Consider the following 20,946-nt stretch of genomic DNA (forward strand, 5'->3'; position numbering starts at 1 on the left):
GAGACGAAAATTGATGAGGAAGTGAGAAATTTGGTGAGACATTGATTATGGAAGGTGGAAGGTGAGAAAAGGAGGAGACAGAGGGAAATCGATTTTAAAAGAATTAAATTGGAGGGAAGTGACAGTTAACTAGGCCCCACAAGCGTTTTCCGTCACCTGAGCTCAGATGAGGTGGTAAAACTGATGTTTAATTTTTTTATGAGGTGGTAAAGTAAATGTTTTTTTTGGAGGTGGTAAATTCGACAAAGTCATTATTTGAAGGTGGTAAAAATGAAAATACCCTAAAAGTTATATATTGTGATAGTACTTATTGAGATGATTCTAACAAGATCCCACATGAATGTGTTTTTCCTTACATATAATTCACAAAAGACAGTCAAAAGAGCGGTGATGATTTGATGAATAGTGTAAAAGCCAAAGCGGGTCAAGTAATAAAGAACAGAGGAAGTATTAAAAAGCATTCTTAAGAAAGTGTATGTGCCATGTGTCACTTTTCTCAAACACTAGAAACATGCCACATCATTCACAATCAACAGTACATTTTTTTAATGCTAATTATTATAAAAATGATCGATTCACGTAGTTATGAGGGGTAGCACATGCTACCCCCAAAATTTTGATATAAATTTTTTAACTGTGTAGTGAGCAATTAGGAGTTCTAGGGGTGAAACTAATTTGGTTTAAAACCAAACTGAACCACACTGAATTAGAAATGCAATGCGGTTTTTTTTCTAATATGGTTCGGTTTGGTTTAAAAAAATAAAATAAAATTGGTTTTCAGTTTGGTTTTGGTTTCAGGTATTGAAAACCGAAAAACCGAAATCCAAACCGAAATTTCAGCCCATACCCTAAATATAACCTAGCCCAATTCTGTTTTTACCCTAAGTATATAAAGTGTAAAAAAAAAACCCCCTAATCTATCATTCCTCTCCGCCTCTCTCACTCTCTCAATTCAATACTCATTCTCAATCCCTCACTGGCTCATTCCACTGTCCACCGTTCACCGGCATCCGACAGTCACCGTCCACCGGCGTCCACCCTCTCAAATCAAAAGCCCAAAGGTATGCTTCCTATTTGTTGTTGCTATTAATCTTTACTGATATTTGCTAAATTCAAATGTTCAATTGCTTAAATTCAAATTCAAATGTTCAATTTACATATTATAAGCTGTTGTTGTTCTGCTGCTGCTCGTATATTCTGCTGCTGCTCGCATCTTCTGCTGCTGCTGTGTTGTTTTCAGATTGTTGTTGAACAATTTTTTATTTATTTATTTATTTTTATTTTTTTGCTGAAGTGTTGAATTTTTTGGCCAATTCATAGGCTTTGTAACTTGAAGTTAGAACTTGTTTATGTTTAATGTTTGCTTATTATATGGTACAATTTCAAATTTGTTTGGTTTTGTTTTGTTTAGTTCGATTTGGTTCGGTTTATGTTTGGTTTGGTTCGGTTTATGTGCAATATTTTATTTTATGATGCCTTGATGGGAAAAATGGGTGTAGATTGGTTTTATTTTTTTTGAAAATCGAAATTTATTTGGTTTGGTTTCATGATTAATATGGTGCGGTGTGGTTTGCAAAATCCAAAAACCGAATTATTGTGGTTCGGTTTCGGTTTGGGCAATAACCAAACCGAAAACCGAACTTTCACCCCTAGTTCGAACCTCCTATTCTTATTTATGTGCATTGACTTTTAATTTTCTACGTACTTTATATAAGAAGTATGTAATACTTCTTTGTTAATTGTAATACAAAATTACTAGTGTGCTAAACCTGTTATCTTCATGTTATTTTTGTTAAACTGAAATTTATTTATTGAACTGAAATTATTCTATTGATTAAAAATTGTTTTAAGTGAGCTGAAATTATTTTTGTTAAACATAATTTATTTATACTAATTATTAATTAAGCTATATTTTTTTTTATTGAAGTGAAAGTTCTCAAACATATATGAATGGTCAACATTCGATCGTTTAATTTTAATACAACAGTGTGCTAACACAAAACATTGCCTTAAAAAATTAAATCAGTTTGTTGTTTTGCTAACAATAATTGGTGAAATTTTCCGATAATGTCCACCTTAAATTTAGTTTGATTTTCTAGTAATTCTTTTTTGTCGGTTTTAAATTTTCGTAAACAATTGTGTGCTACCCCTGATTAAAGCTGTTGAATATATATATATATCTCATGTCATATCACTAATTAAGAAAGCCGGTCTTGCAGCCAGGTCATGAGACAGCGACACTTAACATTTCAGTTTTTCGCCAAGTGTTGTACCATGTAGGAGATAAATAGGTATTATTGTGACACATATGATGCTAAGTAAGTGGTGTTTTTATAGATGTTTAAGATAAAATTGTTGTAGAGATTTGATTATTGATAGAATTCTAATATTTCATATACAAAATTAATTATAACTTTTAATAAATATCTTATAACTCATTCTATTTCCATCATTAAATTCGTTTTAAAAAGTTCTTTAAAATAAGATCTATCTATAATATTTTTAATCACAAAACTTTTATACGTAACTGGCCAAACTGTGTCTCCAACTATTACAAGAGTTACTTAGTTAGTTCTATAGGGGTTACTTAGTCAGTGTTATAGTGGTTACTCAATCAGTGTTATAGATAGGGGTTACTTAGTCAGTGTTAGAGGTTAATTAGTTACTTAGTTAGTATTATAGGGGTTACTCTGTCAATTTTATAAGGGTTACTTTGTTCAGCTAAATGATGTGGCTAGCCGCATACAAAATGCATTCTTATTTAAATTATTTTTAAAAAAATATTAGAGAATCAATAAAAATAAGTTTTAATCAATAAAATTAATTTTAATTTGGTAAAAATACTTTCAGTTGAGTAAAAATAATTTCAAGTCAATAATAACATGGATATCTATTTACAATCAAAACTACAAAAAGTATTATTATATAAATATAAGCCATTATCGTATGTCTAAACATCCTACATTATTAGAACGAATTATTTGACTGTATTTAACATTAAAATAAAAATGTTATCTTAAAATTTTATCAACCATCTGGGCATCGCCCGGGCACAAAAATAGTCATTAATAAATAAAGCCGATCTCGCAGCCAGGCTACGAGACAGCGACACTTGGCATCTTAGATTTTCGCCAAGTGTCGCGCCACGTAGGTGATAAAAAGGTATTATTGTGACACATATGATGCTAAGTAAGCGAATTTTGGATAGATTTTTTAAGATTAAAATGTTGGGTAGAGTTTTATTACCGATAAACTAGCTACTAATACTTCATATATACAAATTAAATATAAATTTTAATAAATATCTAATAACTCAGTTCTATTTTTATCATAAAATTCGTTTTAAAAAGTTCCTTAAAATAAGATCCATTTATAATAAATTATTTTTTATTTTAAAAATAATATGGAGTAGAGAATTAGTAAAAATAAGTTTTAATCAGTAAAAATAATTTTAATTTGGTAAAAAACTTTCATTTTAGTAAAGATAATTTAAGATACTTATATCCCTCCGTGTTTTTAATAAGTGTTACACTTACCAAAAGCAGCCGTGTTTTATTAACTGTTACACTTCCTTTTTTGGCAAAAAGCTACATTTTAATATCATATCTCTCTCCTCTCATGGTCCCTACCCAAACCCACCATTACTTTTTTTATTATTTCTTTCCTCTCACATTCATTAGTTTTTAATAAATTATTAAGTCCACTATCTTTCTTTTACAATAGTAGAATTGAGGAGAGAGAAAGCATAGCTTTGTGGGATTTTGGGTGTATGTGTTGTAGTGGGGTTGGGATGGGAAAAAGGGTTGAACATGGAGTGAGGGGAGGAGAGAGAAATAGAGTGAGATAGAGTGAGATTTATCAGGATATAGTTGAGGAGAACAGAAGGGGTTGAAGGGACACTACTAGACGACGAGGAGGAGTTTGCCAACGGCGAAGTCGGTGAGAGCGTCGCCGGTGACGCGGAGTGAGCGGTAGTAGTCGCTGAATCTGGCGCGTGTTTTCAGGGGTAGTACGGCGCCGGCGAGAGGTGGTCAGGGTGGGGAGCAGGGTGGCGGAGGTGGGGGCAGGGTAACTGGTTTTAATTTGGTGGTTTTCTTTTATTTATTTATTTTAAATTTTTTTTAAAATTTTTTTTGGTTTTTTTTAAAATTTTTTATGTAATTTTTGTTTAATTTTTTTTATAAAAAACGGACCAATTATAAGGTGACACGTGACAAGTGGTGGGGTCAACTAACGGTCAACTAACGAAAATTACATTTGGTGATATTGTACTAAACCTCAGTGGCATTAAGTGAATTTTGAAAAACTTGGTATTTGGTGAATTTTAAAATTACTCAATGGCATTTGGTGAAATAGCCGTTTCTTTTTTTAGGGTTTTTTTTTTGTTTTTTTTTTTTGGTAAATAAAACTTTCACCATTTCCATCTCTAACTCAGAAAAATTGCCAAAGTGAGCTTTTAATAGAAACAATTTTCCAAAGTAGACGCGTGGCAAAACTATTTATCAAACTAAGCTTCTAGGGTAAAACGCCAACCAGGCTGGTGTTTTTAACCGGCCAATTTTTTTTTTTTTTTTTTTTTAAATTTCAGTCAAGGCAAAAGCGCCATCCAGGGTGGCGTTTTTACCCTGACTGAAATTTTTAAAAACTTGGCCAAGGTAAAAACGCTAGCCTAGTGTTTTATCGTTGTACCAAAATTGCGAGCCTGTTTGGCATTTTTGTATCGGGTATTTCAGGCAATGTAATGTTATTTTTTTCATTGTTCTCCAAGAAAACGAAAAGCCCCAATTTCCAAACCCTAACCCGCGCCACATTGCTCGCTCAATCCTCCATATTTGCAGCAAATTCATCACATCCCATTGCTTAAATCTTCATCATACTCACTAAAAATCATTCCTCCTTCTTTGTTTAACACTTTTACGCAGTAAATAGATCGTATTTGAGGTATGTATTGAACTTAACTACTTTACTTGTTTATGATGTTTTTTAGGAATTTATGTTTGTAATTTACAATGGTGTACTATATTGTTGTTCAAGTATGCGAAATAAGTATAACTACATAATACATTGTTGTTTAATTATTGAAACTAAGAATATTTATATGTATGTTGTTTAATTTCAAATCATGTATATGAAGCATACATTATTCTTCATACTTAGTGTGAAAATTTCAAATATGTTTACGAACTACATTGTTGAATTAGGTACATTTAAATATATACTACATTGTTGATTAATTAGGTAAATAAGTACATTGTTGAACACTACGTTTTATATACGCTTAGGTTGAGGATTTAATGGAAACGTTGTGGTTTTAGTTTTGTTGTGTATTTGTGTCATCTAATATGTGTTCCGATTGTTATGTAGAACATGGCTTCACAATTGATTGTTTTGTTATGCTGTTGGGGGGCTGAAATTTTGTGTGTCAGATCGAACGTCGAGTATAGAGGAGGAAAAATGGAACCGTTGGCATTGAAACCTTGTATGACTTACAATGATTTGTTGAAGAAGGTTTATACTATAACTGGTTCAAATCCAACGAATGTTGAACTGAACATTAAAATGAGGTTTGAGAGTGTCAATGGGATTAAAATCTTACTTGTTTTGAATGATGACCATTTGGAGGTTTTGAGGGGTGTTGTTGCAATGAGGTCTCTTCCCACTGATTTGTATGTGGAAATGGTGCTTATATGTACTCAACAGACTATTCGATTGACAATGCAAAAACCTACATATCTTTCCTCATACAATACAAGCTCGTTACAAATGCCCTCATACAACATTTCGTCATTTGAATATGGAATGAGATCTTTCAGTAGAATGTTACACGACGATCCATTTTCATCACTGATGTCAATGTTGCAGCAACCTCGTCCATCTACCTCAAACAATGACCTTTCATCACCTATGCAGTTGCATAGTTACTCTCATACGCAAGAACATGTTCAAGCAACACCGTCTCAAACTTTGGTGACTGCTGAACCTGTTGTAAATAACGAATTGTCTGTTCTTGATATGTATGAGGATACAAACGACAAGGGTGAGGGCGGAGATGAGGATGATGTTATAAAAAACGAATTGTCTGTTGATGATGTTGTGGCTAGAACTCCATTGCCTTGGTTCACTCAAATAAACGAGAACTATTAGGTGGACATGTATTGGGCTGGTTCGGGGAGCCAGACTTCGTTTGTTGTCGGGGGAGAATATGAGAAGGGCATGATTTTCGACAGTAAGAAAGTGCTCCAGGAAATGGTGAAATTGTATTCCATAGAACGGAATCAGTTCTACACCACAGTGACATCGAATGAGAATTTCCTTCATCTTAAATGCAAGAGGGAGTGTGGTTGGTCGCTACGTGGTACAAAAACAAATCTGAACACACATGCCTTTAAGATAGTATCTTACAAGGGCCCACATCGTGATAACTGCGTGAATGAATTGAAGTTCCGCCGCGTGTACTACATCACATCGATTTTGTGGGTTTTCACGGATTTCATAGGATGGCCTTCACACCTATAGATCGAGCACTAATTACTGCGCTCGTTGAGAGATGGAGACAAGAGACTCACTCCTTCCATCTACCAGTTGGGGAGGCCACCGTCATGCTCTGAGATGTGGCGATACTGACACGACTCCCAATACGTGGTAGGGCAGTGACAGGGCCTATTATACTGGACCCTCGTGGCCTTGTTGAAAGGGTGTTACGGGCGAGGCCTGAGGACGCTGATATTAGAGGCACAGGGCTGAGACACATGTGGTTACGAGAGACATTTGGGGTGTTGCCTCCTGATGCTGATGATGGAGTCGTTTAGAGATACGCTCGAGCATACCTGTTCATGTTGATAGGATTGTAATTTAGTAATAAGAGTGGTAGTCACATACAGTTGATCTACCTATAGTTGTTAGAGAACAGCTGGGAGCGGATACGCGACTACAGCTGGGGTAGTGCGTGTCTGGCGACCTTGTATCGCCATCTTTGTAGAGCATCCCAACGAGATAGATGGGAGATCGGCGGTCCCTTGATTGTGCTTCAGGTAGCCATTTAATTTCATACCATTTCACTACTAAAAATAGGCCGATTTACGACGGACCATTTCCGACGGACATGTTTTTCCGTCGTAAATTCCGACGGATTTTTATTTTGTCGAAAATTTACGACGGATTTCCTACGGAATACAAATTTGTTGGAATTTATGGGATCTCCGACGGAATATTCCATCGGAAACTTAATTTTTCGACGGAAATTAAATCCGTCGGAAATTTCCGACGGATTATTCTGTCGAAACAGTTATTTTTCGACGGAAATAAAATCCATCGGAATATTTCGACGGAATATATTCCGTCGGAAATTTACCTTTCCGATGGATTTTATGCATTTCCGACGGAATTATGACTATTAAAAAAAAAAAAAAACCGGATCTTTTTCTCTATTCTCTCTCTCTTCTTTTTCTCTTTCTTCTTTTTCTCTTTCCTCCTCTCTTTTTCCGGAGATTTTTCTTTCTCTTTCCACTTCTCTTTCTCTTTTCTTTCTCTTTCCTCTTCTTTCCTCATCTCTGTTCGTCTTCTTCCTTTCCCCCTTTCTCTGCTCCACTTCTTTTCCCCCTTTCTTTGCTCCACTTCTTTTCCCCCTTTCTTTTTCTCTCTCCTCGCATCTTTCCCTCACCGCCTCTTCTCCTCTTCTCTTTCCCCTTTCTCTTTCTCTCTCCTCTCCTCTTCTCCTTTAACATCTACAAACACAACCGCAACGGGTAGATCGAGCACTGTCAAGCATCGTCAGCATCGTGGGAGCACCGTTCACCGTCGTCCACCGTCAAGCACCGTAGAAGGCCGAAAATATAGGTTAACTATTGGTTAGTTTTGTAGATCTAGGTTTATTTTTCACAAAATTTATGATTATAATTATATTTTTGATGAAATTGTAATGTAACTTTATAAATTTTGTAATGTACGTTTTTAGATCTGGTTTTTCGATTTTTTGGTAATGTAAGTTTATAAATTGTTTATTTCGATTTTTTGGTTATTGTTTCGGATTTTTTCCGTTTTTTTTTCGGATTTTTTTTCCTTTTTTTCTATTTGGTTTGTTGTGGTGGTGGTGGAAAGGACTTGGTAGATCTGTGTTGTGGGGGTGGCGAGGCAGAGTGGGTGGCGAGGTGAATCTGGGCTGGTGCTTGTGGTGTGGACTGATGGTGTGGGTGGGCAGTCATGGGTTATTATGGGGGCAGGGGGGTATGGATGGGTGGGGGGCAAGGGGTGGGCTGGTGGCGGGGGTGGATCTGGGTGGGGAAAGTGGTGCTTTTTTTATTTACTTTTCCGTCGGAATGTACCTCCTCCGACGGAAGATTCCATCGGAACATCGCCCCCATCGACTGAAATTTCCGTCAGAACATATCCGACTCCGACGGAAATTTCCGTCGGAACCTTGCGACAGATTTTCACTTAAAGTCAACAATAGCGTCAACAGAACATAATCCGTCGGAATAGACCTTTCCGACGGAATGTCGCGAAATTCCTACAAAGTGTAATGCGACGGTGCTTTCCGACGGAATTCCGTCGGAAATGGGCATTTCCGTCGGAATTTCAGGGTTTTCCGACGAATTTTTTCCGTCGTTGATTGACTGTTTTCTAGTAGTGTTTTTTAACTATTACGTACTTAACGGTGACTAAACTTAACTTGTGTTTTTTTATTACAGTTATAGGCTTAGGAGCATATCCACGTTGGTAAGTCAGCTATGGTTGCTAGCCGCCGACGGCAGGATAGCCAAGAGGAGGAAGACGATCACGAGCATGCATATGAGGCTTCGCCACTCCCGCCACCAGACGTGGCATACAGTTGCAGGTATGTATAACTTATTGTTAAGTTTTCCACATACCGCTTTATTTTGTTAATAATTTCTCATGAACGTTGTTATTATATATAAATAGGTGGCTGGTGCGGAGACTTACTCGTGTGCATGCAGCGAGGGGTCTACCGTATTACAGAGACGCGACAGAACGAGTCTCAGGTGATCAATTACACTATAAAAACTAATTTAACACCCCGTTCATTATTTCAATAAGTTAATTACGATGTTACTGACGACGTGTTAATGCAGATGACGTGGGATCCGTACGTCGCTGACTTAGTCGATGCCATGCCCCCATATCTACGTGATCATCAGATAGAGTGGCGTGCCATGATAGTCCTCATTCGTTTTGAGGTAGTGGAGGCTCACCCCCCCCATAGAGTCATGCGACAGTTCGGCCTTCGTCAGGCTATCCCCGCCACGTGTAACACGAGTGTCCACTTAGACTGGACAGACCGACGAGGAAAGGGGGACGTGAGCTGGGCAGTTTAGTATGCCCCTTTCATTGACATGTGGGATCAGCGGTTGCAGCACGTCGTGGATGGTGCGCCTTTCCATGGCCAGATGGAGTATCACGATCCATACATGGTATGGTACATGAGCATTACCGACGCTTCATTAACCCTAACTACACCCCACCCTCAACTCATTATCAACCAGCTTTTGGAGACATTAGTGGATATGTGAGTTTGGATTTTGTTTTTTTTTTTTCAATTTATAATTTCTAATATTATTAAATTGACTGATTGTTGACTTATGCAGGCGTTTGATATGCTAGCTATACATGATGCACCGGGAGTCTTGAGCATATCATATCCCACCATACCGCAGATAGATGAAATTCAAGCAATGACTGTGAGTAGCTTACAAAGACATGGTCATGGTCATCTTATCCAAGGGCGGGACCAATCACAGCAGCGTTCACACTGTGAGATAGGCGAAAGTAGTAGGGGACAAACTCACACGTCCCCTACAGCGTCCTCGCAGTTTTTTTACAGTTAGGAGGATTTCGCTGTACCCTTGTCTGCGCCATACTCATCACAGGAGGGACAATCATCCAACCAACAGACTCCTCCCCAGACTTCTACCCTAGATCCTTTCATAACGGTATCTCATTACTATCGCCGTCGGAGACCGCGAGTTGATAGACAGCAATTACGTCGAATAGATGAATCAGGATTTTAGAATTTCTTTTGTTAGTTTGTTGTAATCAGATTCTCTAGTACTTTGTATCCAAACAAATATTATCAATATTACTGACTTTTTTAATTGCTTTTTGTCCATTATCAACTTCACCATACACATTCATTCCTTTCATTGAACTGGTTGTTGTTGTTGTGGTTGCTGTTGTTTTGTTGCTGATGTTGTTGTGGTTGTTGCTGTTGTTGTTATTGTTGTGGTTGTTGTTGTTGTTGTGGTTGTTGCTTTTGTTGTTGATGTTGATGTTGTTGTTGTTGTTGCTGTGTTTGTGGCTGGTGTGGTGTTGTTGCTGTGTTTGTGGCTGGTGTGGTGCTTGCAGTTTGCAGGGTGTTGCAGGAAAAATGCAAACCAGGATGGTGTTTTTAGTTCCAGGGTACAACGCCAACCTGGCTGGCGTTTTTACCTTGGCCAAATTTTTTAAAATTTCAGTGAGGGTAAAAACGCCACCCTGGATGACGCTTTTGCTTTGGTTGAAATTTAAAAAAAAAAATTTGCCCAGGGCTGGATGGCATTTTACCTTGGAAGTTTAGTTTGGTAAATAATTTTGCCACGCGTCTACTTTAAAGTATGGTTCTCGATAAAGCTTCCTTAGGTTATTTTTCCCCCTAATTCTCTTCTCATACGGTCATAGTGTCATTATCATACCTCATTATCTCTCTAATCCATCGTATCTCTTTCTCACAACCTCTTTGCTTCTCCCAAGGTAAGCTCTTTGTTTTTTCTGTTCATTAATCATTATAATCCTTAATTTTATTTTTAAAGAAAATTTAAATGTGATGTTCTTATTTATCGATTGCATTTTCAATTTCGCCTCCTAGATCATTCTAACATGTTGATTACTTGGTTTCTGGTTGATTTTGAAGGTTAAATGGGGATAAATACTTTGCTAATTTGGCCTAATCAACAGAATTTTTGGGTGTTAGGACTTTCAATTTTTGACTAATTTATGCAAGGGAATTGCGATGCACTTCCGAAATTAGGGTTCTTGCATTTAGACTTTTAGATGATTGATAGATTAGTTTGTGGGATTCAGATTTTGTTTTGTAGTATGATTATATCTGAATTGTGAAATAATTATGATTATTATATATGGGCTCAAAATTGTAATTGGGCATGTGAAATTATGATAATCATCATTTACATATCTCTTGAAATTGGCTGTTACTGTAATTGTTTGTTATGGAACAAGCATTATTTTTGAAGGAGTGCTTGTGATTCTATTTGAAAAATTGAATTTTGGGGAGCTTTAGCTCTCGGCACATTAGCCCAGCTGAAAATTTATCTGAAAATGTGATGAACGTGAGAGGTCACACACTCCTGGTTCTTCTTTTGAACATGACGATGAAGCACTCTTATCAGGTTGAGGTTCCATTTCAAGTTGAATATTTGAGTGTGGCAAAGTCAAATTTGTACTCTGTATAATTATATACACCCTTAATTCAGCTGAAAGAAATTTTGGGATTATTTTCTTGCCTTGAATTATGGGTCTTATGTAGTTATATATATGTTAATAAGAGCATCTACATTGGCTGTATGAATCCCTAAATCTTACGAAGTATTTAGATGAAAATGTTGCTTTATTGTCTTTATTTAGAAGCTTTTGATATTACTACTAAATAGGATCATTGATTAAAATCTCGGATGCAACCACTTTTGTGGGAAATATGGATGGCAATGCGACCGAGATTAAATACCATGGTTAGCCATTAGCCTTTTTATTACATGACTTAAAGAAGTTTTATATAGATAGTGGTGAAAAAAAAATATGCTTTTGATAGATAGAATTCTGTAATGGCTGTGGTATGAACTTGGTTTGGGCCCAGAAAAATTAACTAGCGTTATGAAAATTAAAAAAGACATTTAAAAATGCCACACTTAAATTTTGCAAACAATTGTTGTGGTATTTGTAATATATTATGATATGCTATTAGATAAATATTCTTACTATGCTCTTAATATGGGAGTTATACTGACCTTTGCAAACTTTGTTAATTTATAGGGCTGTAATTTTTGATAATTTAACCTATGAAGTTGTGGTGACAAGCATAATGAGCTTGCTTGTTAGAAGAGGATTAGGTTATTGAAACCAAATTTTGCAAGCTTGGCCTCTTTTGATCCACTATCTTTGCTTTTGAAGGAGCTATAGATTGGCAGTGGTTGTAATCAAATGATACTCCTGCAATCCCATTCAAAGTATCTTCTCCAACTCCTCACAAATCGCCTTCAAAAGTAAGTTGTAATTGCTCTACCTTGATTTTAAGATCATACACTTTATGTTTTTGAATCTTCAGCAATTTTTGGTTTTACTAGACAAATATGAGCTGCTTTTAATTCTCCGAACGGATCACAATTATCCTGTTTTATGTCGTAAATGCTTACTTTTCTGCAACCTAATGTAAATTGTGATATGGACCTCTGGTGCTTGAAACCCTGGATATGAGATGGTGAAATTAGACCAGAACATTAAGGATTGTACAAAGATAGCTGATCGTGCCCTTTGACATGGTTAAAATCTAGGATGCTGATGTAGTCACAGTTGCAATCACAATAATGATTGCGGAACCAATTTTGTGGGACTGGATGGTTTGCGGCTGTTGTAGTCTAAAAAAGCAATGATGTGGCCGAGATTTAGTACCATGTCCTTGTATGCTCAATCATAGTTTACCAATGTCCCTAAGTTTTGAAAACACCATTAGTCTTCCCATGAATTAACTGGTAGCTACAATTCTTATTATGGATGGACATGGGAAGGGTAAAGCAGGGGCTAAACCCAATACTTCCTCCGTTATTTTTAGTTGCGTCATTTAGGTTTTTATGGATTCCTAGGCAAATTTTGGAGTAGATAGAGTTAGAGAGAAATATAAATGGAGCCCATGTGATAGGAGAGATTTAAAAAGAATTAGTTAGTTAAAAAGGAAAGTGATGCATCTAAATTGAAATTTCCTTATTTAGAAAGTCAGTCAGTCAATCAATCAAAGCCTTAATCCCATAAGGGGGGTCGGCTATATGAACTAAATTTGATTATTCCGTGTAATCATCAACAAAGATCCTCCTCCTTCTTCAACCCTTAGGATCCAATGTCTCATCCTCATGTACATCCATATACTTCATAATCCTTCCGAACTCCTTCCAACCAAGTCATTTTCGGTCTCCCGCCAATGGGTTTCCCACTGCCAGTCCCAAGCTTGGATAAAGGAGGAGGGTTTCGGTAAGCCAGTGACAACAAGTGTAAAACTTTGTCACATCCCATGACATGAGCCAAACTGATATTTCCTTATTTAGAAAGTTGTGCATCTAAAAAGAAACGGAGGAAATATATGTTTTCCGTGTAATTTGAACTTCAAACTTTATGACTCTTTTTGTATTGCTTTGCCTTCATGCTGTCTAATATCTACTGTGGTGCTCTACAGCCTTGACAAAGGTGTTGAACTAGACTGCCAATGGTTTGACTTTGATGATGTGCGATTCAATGTCCAGGTATATTTTTTGGTCTTTCATTACAGTTAATTACTTTAAGGCCTTATATGTTTTGATAGATATTATATCATGCATAGACTAGTACTGTATCATATTATCTGTCTATAGTGAACTGTCTTGTTTACCAGAATAACAGTCAGTGATGAGAAATTATGGCTTATTTATGCTTCCTGTTTCACTATATTATCTATGCTGTCTTTGCAGACTTCTATGACGAATCCACTCATCTTGTTGTTGTCGGTATCATTACCTACATGATGTATGTGTTTTATACCATGTTTTACCACGGTTTTATAATATATATTTGCATGGTTTTGGGCTCTATGGAGTCATTTCTTGCTAACAATCTCTTCTCTAGTGTGTTCGATCTATTTTAGTGAGTTTCACAGGAATACGGTGTTTCTTGGATGAATCGGACGTATTTTGGATGGTTATAGAAGAGGTTAGTGAGTGAAAATGAAGATTTCCCCCATGCCCTGTTGGGCATAGCTTGCCCGGGCAGACAGGGCGAAGAAGGACAATCTAGTTACAAAGTACTGCTGCAGTTTCTACATGCCCAATCGGGCATTGAAGAGCAAGAATTCAGCAAACTCGCCTTTTGGAGCTGCTTTGCGCGCCCGAGCGTAGCTTGCCCGGTCAGACCGGGCAGAGGAAGAAAAGAAGAACAACGAAGAAGAAACGTCGTCGTACTCTGGCCGCCTGATCGAGCATGTAGTATTAGTTTGGACCGGGCACTGTTTTGCTGAAGTCGTTTTATTTAATTTCGAAATTCTATCTTTTTAGGGATATAACTACCCTTTGTAATCACAATTAAAAGACAGATTATTATATCCTCTAGTATTAGTTTTACCTAAAAACCCTAGTTACTCTCTCTAGCATTTAATTTTTACTCTTAGTTTTGATTTATTGTTCATCAACAATCCAAGTTCTTTCAATTGAAGCAATTGGTATTCATTTATCTCATTTCTCTTTTATTCCTTATTACTTATTGATTATGTCTTGTCTATTGAATCTTGTTATTGGTTTTGTTAGTACGTGTGAGTAGATTCATAATCCGGGATCTTGCAAAGCTCGAATATGACTGAAACATGATTTGAATCTTTAAATTCTCCAATAATAATCCCAATTGACATGCTTAATTGATTGTGTTTATGCCAATACTAGATTAGGAATAATTAGTATTGTTATTATCCCTTTGTTCTTATTGCAACGGAAGTTGGGTATTAACGGGATTTGGGTATTTCAATTAAGGGTTTGAAGGTTATCACGGAAGTAGGTGATTGGATGATTAGGAAGCTAAGTATTGTATTTAATGTCCTTTATTGGTTGATTCCATGGAAATAGGCTTGATAGTTGATATGGGAAGCCATTGATAACTCGGAAGAGACCTTTGGTATTGTTTAGGGAATGCTTTTTCTCTTGTCAATTGATTTGTTATTGGGGGTAGGTTCATTTATGCTTTGATTATATTCGTGGTAATGCTTGATCTTGGATGCTTTAATTCATTGATTATCTCATTCTTAGTTAATTGTGTTATTTAGTTTATTAGTTATTAGTGTTCTTTATTCTTGATTTGGTTACTTGCTTAGTGATTTCTCGAGTCTATTTAATTAGGTAGACCTTAGTCTCTTGGGATTCGGCCCTTACTTGCCCGACTACATAGTTAGGAGGAATAGTTAGGTTATTTTTGTTGGTACGCGACATGCCTATCACTACACCACCTCCTAGAGCTATGTTTGTTGGAGGGCTGCCTAGTGGGGCTATAGAAGCTATAAAAGCTGCATATGGAACAGTGGTGAAAATGCTTGACCCTCCAAAAGATGGATTTAATCTCACACTAAGGCTGAATTTCTCAAAGCTTTCTCCTGATGAAAGTCTTACGAGTTCATCTTTCTAAGGTCATTATGATCTTTGCTGTGACTAGCTGAATCATATGGTCTTTTACATTTCAGTGAATTCCCTGTCAAAATATCTTTTGCGTATTGACCTGCATAATTTAGATTATGATTTCTTCACTTTTTTCCTTAACTCAAAGTGCCTCATTGCTATCAGGAAGCTGGTTTTTAACACCATATAAAGTCTCTTGGTCCCAAGGAGTTGGTAATGTATAGAAAGTTGAGTAGAAAGGAACATTTTTATTGCATATATATACAATACATTACTCAAATGTTACATCCCATATTTCTTGCTTAAGGTTCTCAAATCTCACAACAACTTAGATTACATTTAGGAAAGAAATACACTTTTTGGTTGAATAGTGTGCACTTCAGTATTTACTTTTATGCTAGAGTTTTATAATCCTAGAGGCTTCTTAGGAGAGGTAGAGGACACTGGTTCTGTTCTTTTCCTAATCACCTTATATAACCTGGCTGTAATAGAATATGGTCTAGCAGCTATTAAAAATTGTTTTTTTAAGCAAGACTGTACCATGAATAGAATTACAAAGCCTGATTTTTTTTTTTTTTTTTTTTTTGATGTGCTATGTTTTACCATACTCGTATATATGCATGTCTTTGGGGTGTGCATGTATTGTTTCAATTTAGAAGTAATTGCATGCATAATATTTGGATAGGGTCTTAAAGCCTTTATAAGATAAAAGCTTTGTGGTATGTAGACAGAAAATTCAGTGCTAATTTCGTTTTACTAGCACTTTCGGTTGGGAAGATGAGAAGGGAGGGGGGGGGGGGGGGGGGAGAATGTAGAATATGTGTGTTTGGTCTATAGCAATGAGAATGATATCCTGCTTGCACAAATATATTGAACAATGAACACCATCATGAAATAGAATAATTGTTTTAACATGCTTTGGTCTCAACTTCAAATGTAAGATATTGTTCACTGTGAACGTTTACCATCAATGACTTGGTTGAAACTCGGTTTGCCTTCCAAGTCCATCTGGAATGATTTTTTCTTTTTTCCATCTTCTCAGTGATACTTTTATGACAGTTGTCTGCTTGTCATTTTTCAGAAACTAGACAATATGCAGGAATGTACATGGTGTTGGAGACGTCGTGGTTTACTAAAATATTGCCATAGTGCATTGGACTCTCTTGACTTGCTTGATACTCTTTGATCTTGTTCAGGAATTCGTTGAAGCGCATCGTAGTGCTAGTGCTGGACTGAATAATGCTCCTTCGTGTCAATGGTCACCTTCACCACCTGAAGAACTTGCAGGAGTGCCTGCAGAAGCGTTATCCGCAAATGCTGGCTTTGTTTCTTTTGGTAATGTTCACATTAGCTACATAACATGTGTCATTTCACTCTTATACTTGTATTTATGTCTAACTGTATTCCTCATTAATGCTTAGTCATTTTCCCACGCCATGTCGACATCAAGAAGATAGATAGAACTGTATGGCTTTTGTCAACCTTTCATGCATATGTTAGTTACCATGTCAAGGTAATGTTCCTCATCCTCAAGTCCAACTTTATCTACTTTTATGCCCCTAGTTTTCACTACTTTGCTGTATTTTAATTGAAAATTTCAAGTTTGTAGTTACCAACAGTAGTTGTCATCATCTCGCGTGGAATCTTTGATTGAGGTATCCTTTTTATGTAGCACTCCTTTTACTCTGGTAGTCCCACTTATCTCCTCAAGTCATTGTGATAGGATGTTATTTGACTAAAATTTTCTAGTATGAGGAGTCATTCCCAATTGACACTGGATTCTTTTGGAATTAATGGGCAATTATATTACTTCCATGTCCCTGCATTTTCTTTGCTAAATTTTATTTATAAGTTGGATGCGGTGTACAAACATCGATGTTACCCCAGTACTTGAAAAATCATATCAGAAAACAATGCGTGTCGGACTTGCCTTAGCTTTGACCGTATTTTTTACAGTGGCGGACCCAGAAATTTCCGACTGGTGAGTCACAATCGATAATCAAATATGTAAAAAATTTTTTTTACCAAACAACCAAATAATAGTACTAAAAAATACATATAAATATTCAAACAACAAAATACAACCAAATGTTCATATAATACTACAAAAGATAATTAAATAGTAATGCAAACTTATTACAATAGTTCTCGACGAGTTTTCATGTTTTGATATCGATTTATGATATCTTCCCTGCTAACATTCAAAAACAAATCATTCTCCAAATAAGTAATTAAACAATCATTCAACATTTGATTTAAAATAATCACTCAGGCACTCAGCAAGTCAGCACTTCAGCATTATCATTATTATCATTATTACCCCTAAAACAAAAACTTAGAATTCAAACAATATAGATTTAAAATAATAATAATCATAATTGTGAAAACTAAATAATAGCAGAGACAAAGAAAAGCTTAAGTTTGATAAAATCTGGAAAATTATAACCTTACTCGTCCCACTTCGCTAGAAGATCGTCCGTAAACTTATCGAGGTTAGTGTTATCCCATGGATTTGCATCCCGAAACTCAGTTAGAGGAGGAATAGAACAAAAAAGACGAACAGGGATAGAGTCATCCATTTTTCTTTAAAGTTTTTTCTCAATTTCTATTACTTCTCTTCGATTAGGGTTTTCTGGAAAATTTGAGAGGAAAGAGGTTTGCAATTCAGTAATCTAAACTGCAATTTTATAACCTGCAAGTATTTGGAGTCGGTTTTGGTTTTAATCTTTTTTCTAATATCAGGCCTCCTGTTTTTCTTTCCTTTTTCTTTCGAGCAATAAAAATCTCAGCCCTTCACTACCCTTTTCCTGTTATTGTCCACCGTCCACGACTCCACGGAGACGGAGCAGGCGAAGAGAACGGTGGCTGGGTGGAGAACTGGAGATGAAGCGAAGAGGCGAAGAGAACTAGAGAAGAAGGCTAGGGTTTGAACTTTGAGGAACAGAGGAAGACAGTAACTCGAGAAGCTAAAGAAATTTTTTTTTTTTTAAATAACTTAAAATTTTTTTTGGGCCCTGGTGAGTCACTTGACCCACCAGGCACAAGCCCAGGTCCGCCACTGATTTTTTACTAGCATATAAAACAAATGTAAATATGTAATGATATTGGATCAGTGACAATGTATATTTTTAGAATATCAGCTTTTTAATACTTTTTAGTTTTTACTAAGGGAACAATAAATATGTTGACAAGTGTGAAAGTCAAACTGTTTAATTAAAATGGAGAAAGTATTAATTTTGGTCTAACGTGAACTGTTGACGTGCTCGACAGTCCTACTGATGTCGGAGTGTTGAGAATCTGACAGGTTTTTGGTATAATAAAGAGTATGAGTACACAGGGTAGCATTTTGATATTAGCGTACTAGCTTTGCATATTGCTGAATGGTTTCTCTTACAAAGTTACCACCTGGCACGATGGCACCTATGTTGAGGCACAAAGCCAAAAAGGAGTTGATGGCCTTGATGCATGCACCCTTGCTTCTGCAAGGGCAGTGCTCATAAATAACCGAGAGCAGGGGGAGAAAATTAGTAGACCCTGCTGTAAAGATGTCTACTTGTTCTGCAATCATTTTGGTTCTTTTTAGTCAACAGCTTAAGAAGTAATCAGTTATGTTTAGTTTCTCTCTCTCGCATGCATAGTAACATATAACTTTCGTGTCTCAGGCACTTGATTGTGCCAAATCAGATCCGGAGAAGACTAAGAAAGTTGGGACTAAAACATCCTTTAAGCGACTGGTAAGCCTGCGCTGCTGTTTTTGTAAAATGATAGTATCAGCAAGTTAGAACTTTGCCCTGATGATTTGATTTCCGTTGTTGATTAGAGCCTAAAGGATTCTCGGAGCAATTCAAATTCAAAGGCTTCAGCCAGTTGGAGATAATTTTTATGGTTAATTTTGGAGGTAACCTTGAAAACTTAGAGCTCTACACATTTGCATCGAATAGCTTCAGCTCCAGATTTTGACAAATTGTACCTGGCACGTCATTTCATGTGGTTGCTCAACTTCCAGAAAGGTGCAATTTTATTAACTTTTTCTATCAATCGTTCTGGCTATCATGTACGAGTTTCATGCCCATGGAGTTGAAAGCTGAGCAGATCAAATGCTCCATTTTTATTTTTATTTTTTTTCTTTTTCCTTTTCTTTTTCATAGTCTTGAAGTTAGGTATATTTTGTCATTTATCTTGTGAGAAACTGATTCTTGTAGTTGATACTAATTGAAATTAGAATTCTTTATCATATGCTAGTTGGTGTTGGCATAGTGTCAATGGTCCTCTACGTCTGATGACTTTGAAAGCTGTTTGTACAATGTAGTTTTTGAGATAGGACATTATGGTTCAGTTTATGCTTTCCCTTGTTTTTTCTGCCCTGGAACATGAATGCCTCTACAAAAAGCACCCCTACTTTCTTTCCCGTGAAACGTCGAGCTTCTTTTTGAACCTAAATAGTTTGTGGTATGAATGTCCACACCTCAATTCAGAAATAAAATGTGCTACTTGTTTACATTGAAGAAACAGTGACCAGTTTTTAAGTTTATGATCTGTGTTCAACAGCTTGAGTGTTTTTGACAAACATACTGTAAACAGATTGCAAATTCTACGCAGGAGCTGGGTGTGGGTGTCTTCCATAGAATCCTGATGTCATTTAATGATAGTAATGTAGTAATGTACTGCACAGTGTTTCTTTGTTTGAATTAAAGAACCATAAAAGAGTCATGCTTGTGAATAGTACAAACCTGCGCCGGATGGCTGCATACGCCTTGAAGGTATCAGAGTTAGCCATCCGATGGCAGAGCAGCCTCAGGAAAACCCCTCCGAAGTTTAAGTCAGCTTTAATCTCACTCCAGAGAGAGAAGTAGATTATCTATACGGAGACACAGTTTTGTACAGTATTTCGTATTTACTGTAATAAGCCTACTGCTACACTCTTCAAGACATTCCTGTTTACTCTTCTCAGAAGTCGGAAATGACAGCTGTAATTATGTTTTAAGGGTCAGACGACTGCAGTAATTAAAATAACAATCCCCCTTGCTCATTTTAACTGAATTTATTAATACTTTATTGCAAACCATTATGCTATGGAATCCTTTAATGGAAGTTTAATCTTTTACTTCAAGATTATGAGCAATTTTCTGATCATCCCTTTGATTGTATTGCCCAACAAAGCTTCAATAAGCTCACATGTAGATGGAAAAGACCATCATACCCCTTCGCTCTTTCCTTCTCTTTCGTGTTTAAAGCAAAAAAAAAAGTGAAAAGAACAATAAAAATAAAATTATGTTCGTTCTCTTTCAAGCTAAATATTGGCTGTCAAACAACCAATGTAACTAATTCAGCTAAATTGTTTTACCAGCTATTAGCTAGACTAAAAGGCAAGATTACAATTCACAACAATAGTTTTAAGTTTTTTCAAGGCATCATTATTATACATTTGATTTATACTCCATGATTCATAATATATGTACATAATTATTGGAAAGCTACCAGTTAACATCATAAGTCATATACGTATGTTAGATACACAAATAATAATAACAAAATATCTATA

General features: G+C 36.3%; 1 protein-coding gene and 3 long non-coding RNA genes across 5 annotated transcripts; all 4 read left to right on the plus strand.

Annotated features, from left to right (window-relative positions):
• Positions 1–684: 684 nt before the first annotated feature.
• LOC110717939 lies at positions 685–10,095 on the plus strand. Its single transcript, XR_002510823.1, has 5 exons — positions 685–1,061; positions 8,688–8,833; positions 8,920–8,999; positions 9,090–9,523; positions 9,603–10,095. It is a non-coding gene; the product is annotated as an uncharacterized LOC110717939 (long non-coding RNA).
• A 423-nt stretch (positions 10,096–10,518) lies between these two features.
• Positions 10,519–14,475, plus strand: LOC110717788. 2 transcript variants are annotated; one of them, XR_002510792.1, is made up of 4 exons: positions 10,519–10,743; positions 12,178–12,269; positions 13,451–13,517; positions 13,722–14,475. It is a non-coding gene; the product is annotated as an uncharacterized LOC110717788 (long non-coding RNA). The 2 variants fall into 2 exon arrangements; XR_002510791.1 differs by having other exon boundaries at positions 10,657–10,743; positions 12,040–12,269.
• Positions 14,476–15,219: 744 nt separating this feature from the next.
• On the plus strand, positions 15,220–17,013 carry LOC110718077 (actin-related protein 2/3 complex subunit 2A-like). The gene is made up of 5 exons (XM_021896878.1): positions 15,220–15,400; positions 15,470–15,576; positions 16,486–16,507; positions 16,554–16,739; positions 16,826–17,013. Exons 1-5 carry the CDS (start codon positions 15,220–15,222, stop codon positions 16,990–16,992), a joined length of 663 nt encoding a protein of 220 aa, XP_021752570.1. The 3' UTR covers positions 16,993–17,013.
• Positions 17,014–19,035: 2,022 nt separating this feature from the next.
• LOC110717789 lies at positions 19,036–19,743 on the plus strand. Its single transcript, XR_002510793.1, has 2 exons — positions 19,036–19,138; positions 19,225–19,743. It is a non-coding gene; the product is annotated as an uncharacterized LOC110717789 (long non-coding RNA).
• Positions 19,744–20,946: the final 1,203 nt, after the last annotated feature.

Source organism: Chenopodium quinoa, unplaced genomic scaffold (genome assembly GCF_001683475.1).
Source record: "Chenopodium quinoa cultivar QQ74 unplaced genomic scaffold, ASM168347v1, whole genome shotgun sequence".
NCBI classification, from domain to species: Eukaryota; Viridiplantae; Streptophyta; class Magnoliopsida; order Caryophyllales; family Amaranthaceae; genus Chenopodium; species Chenopodium quinoa.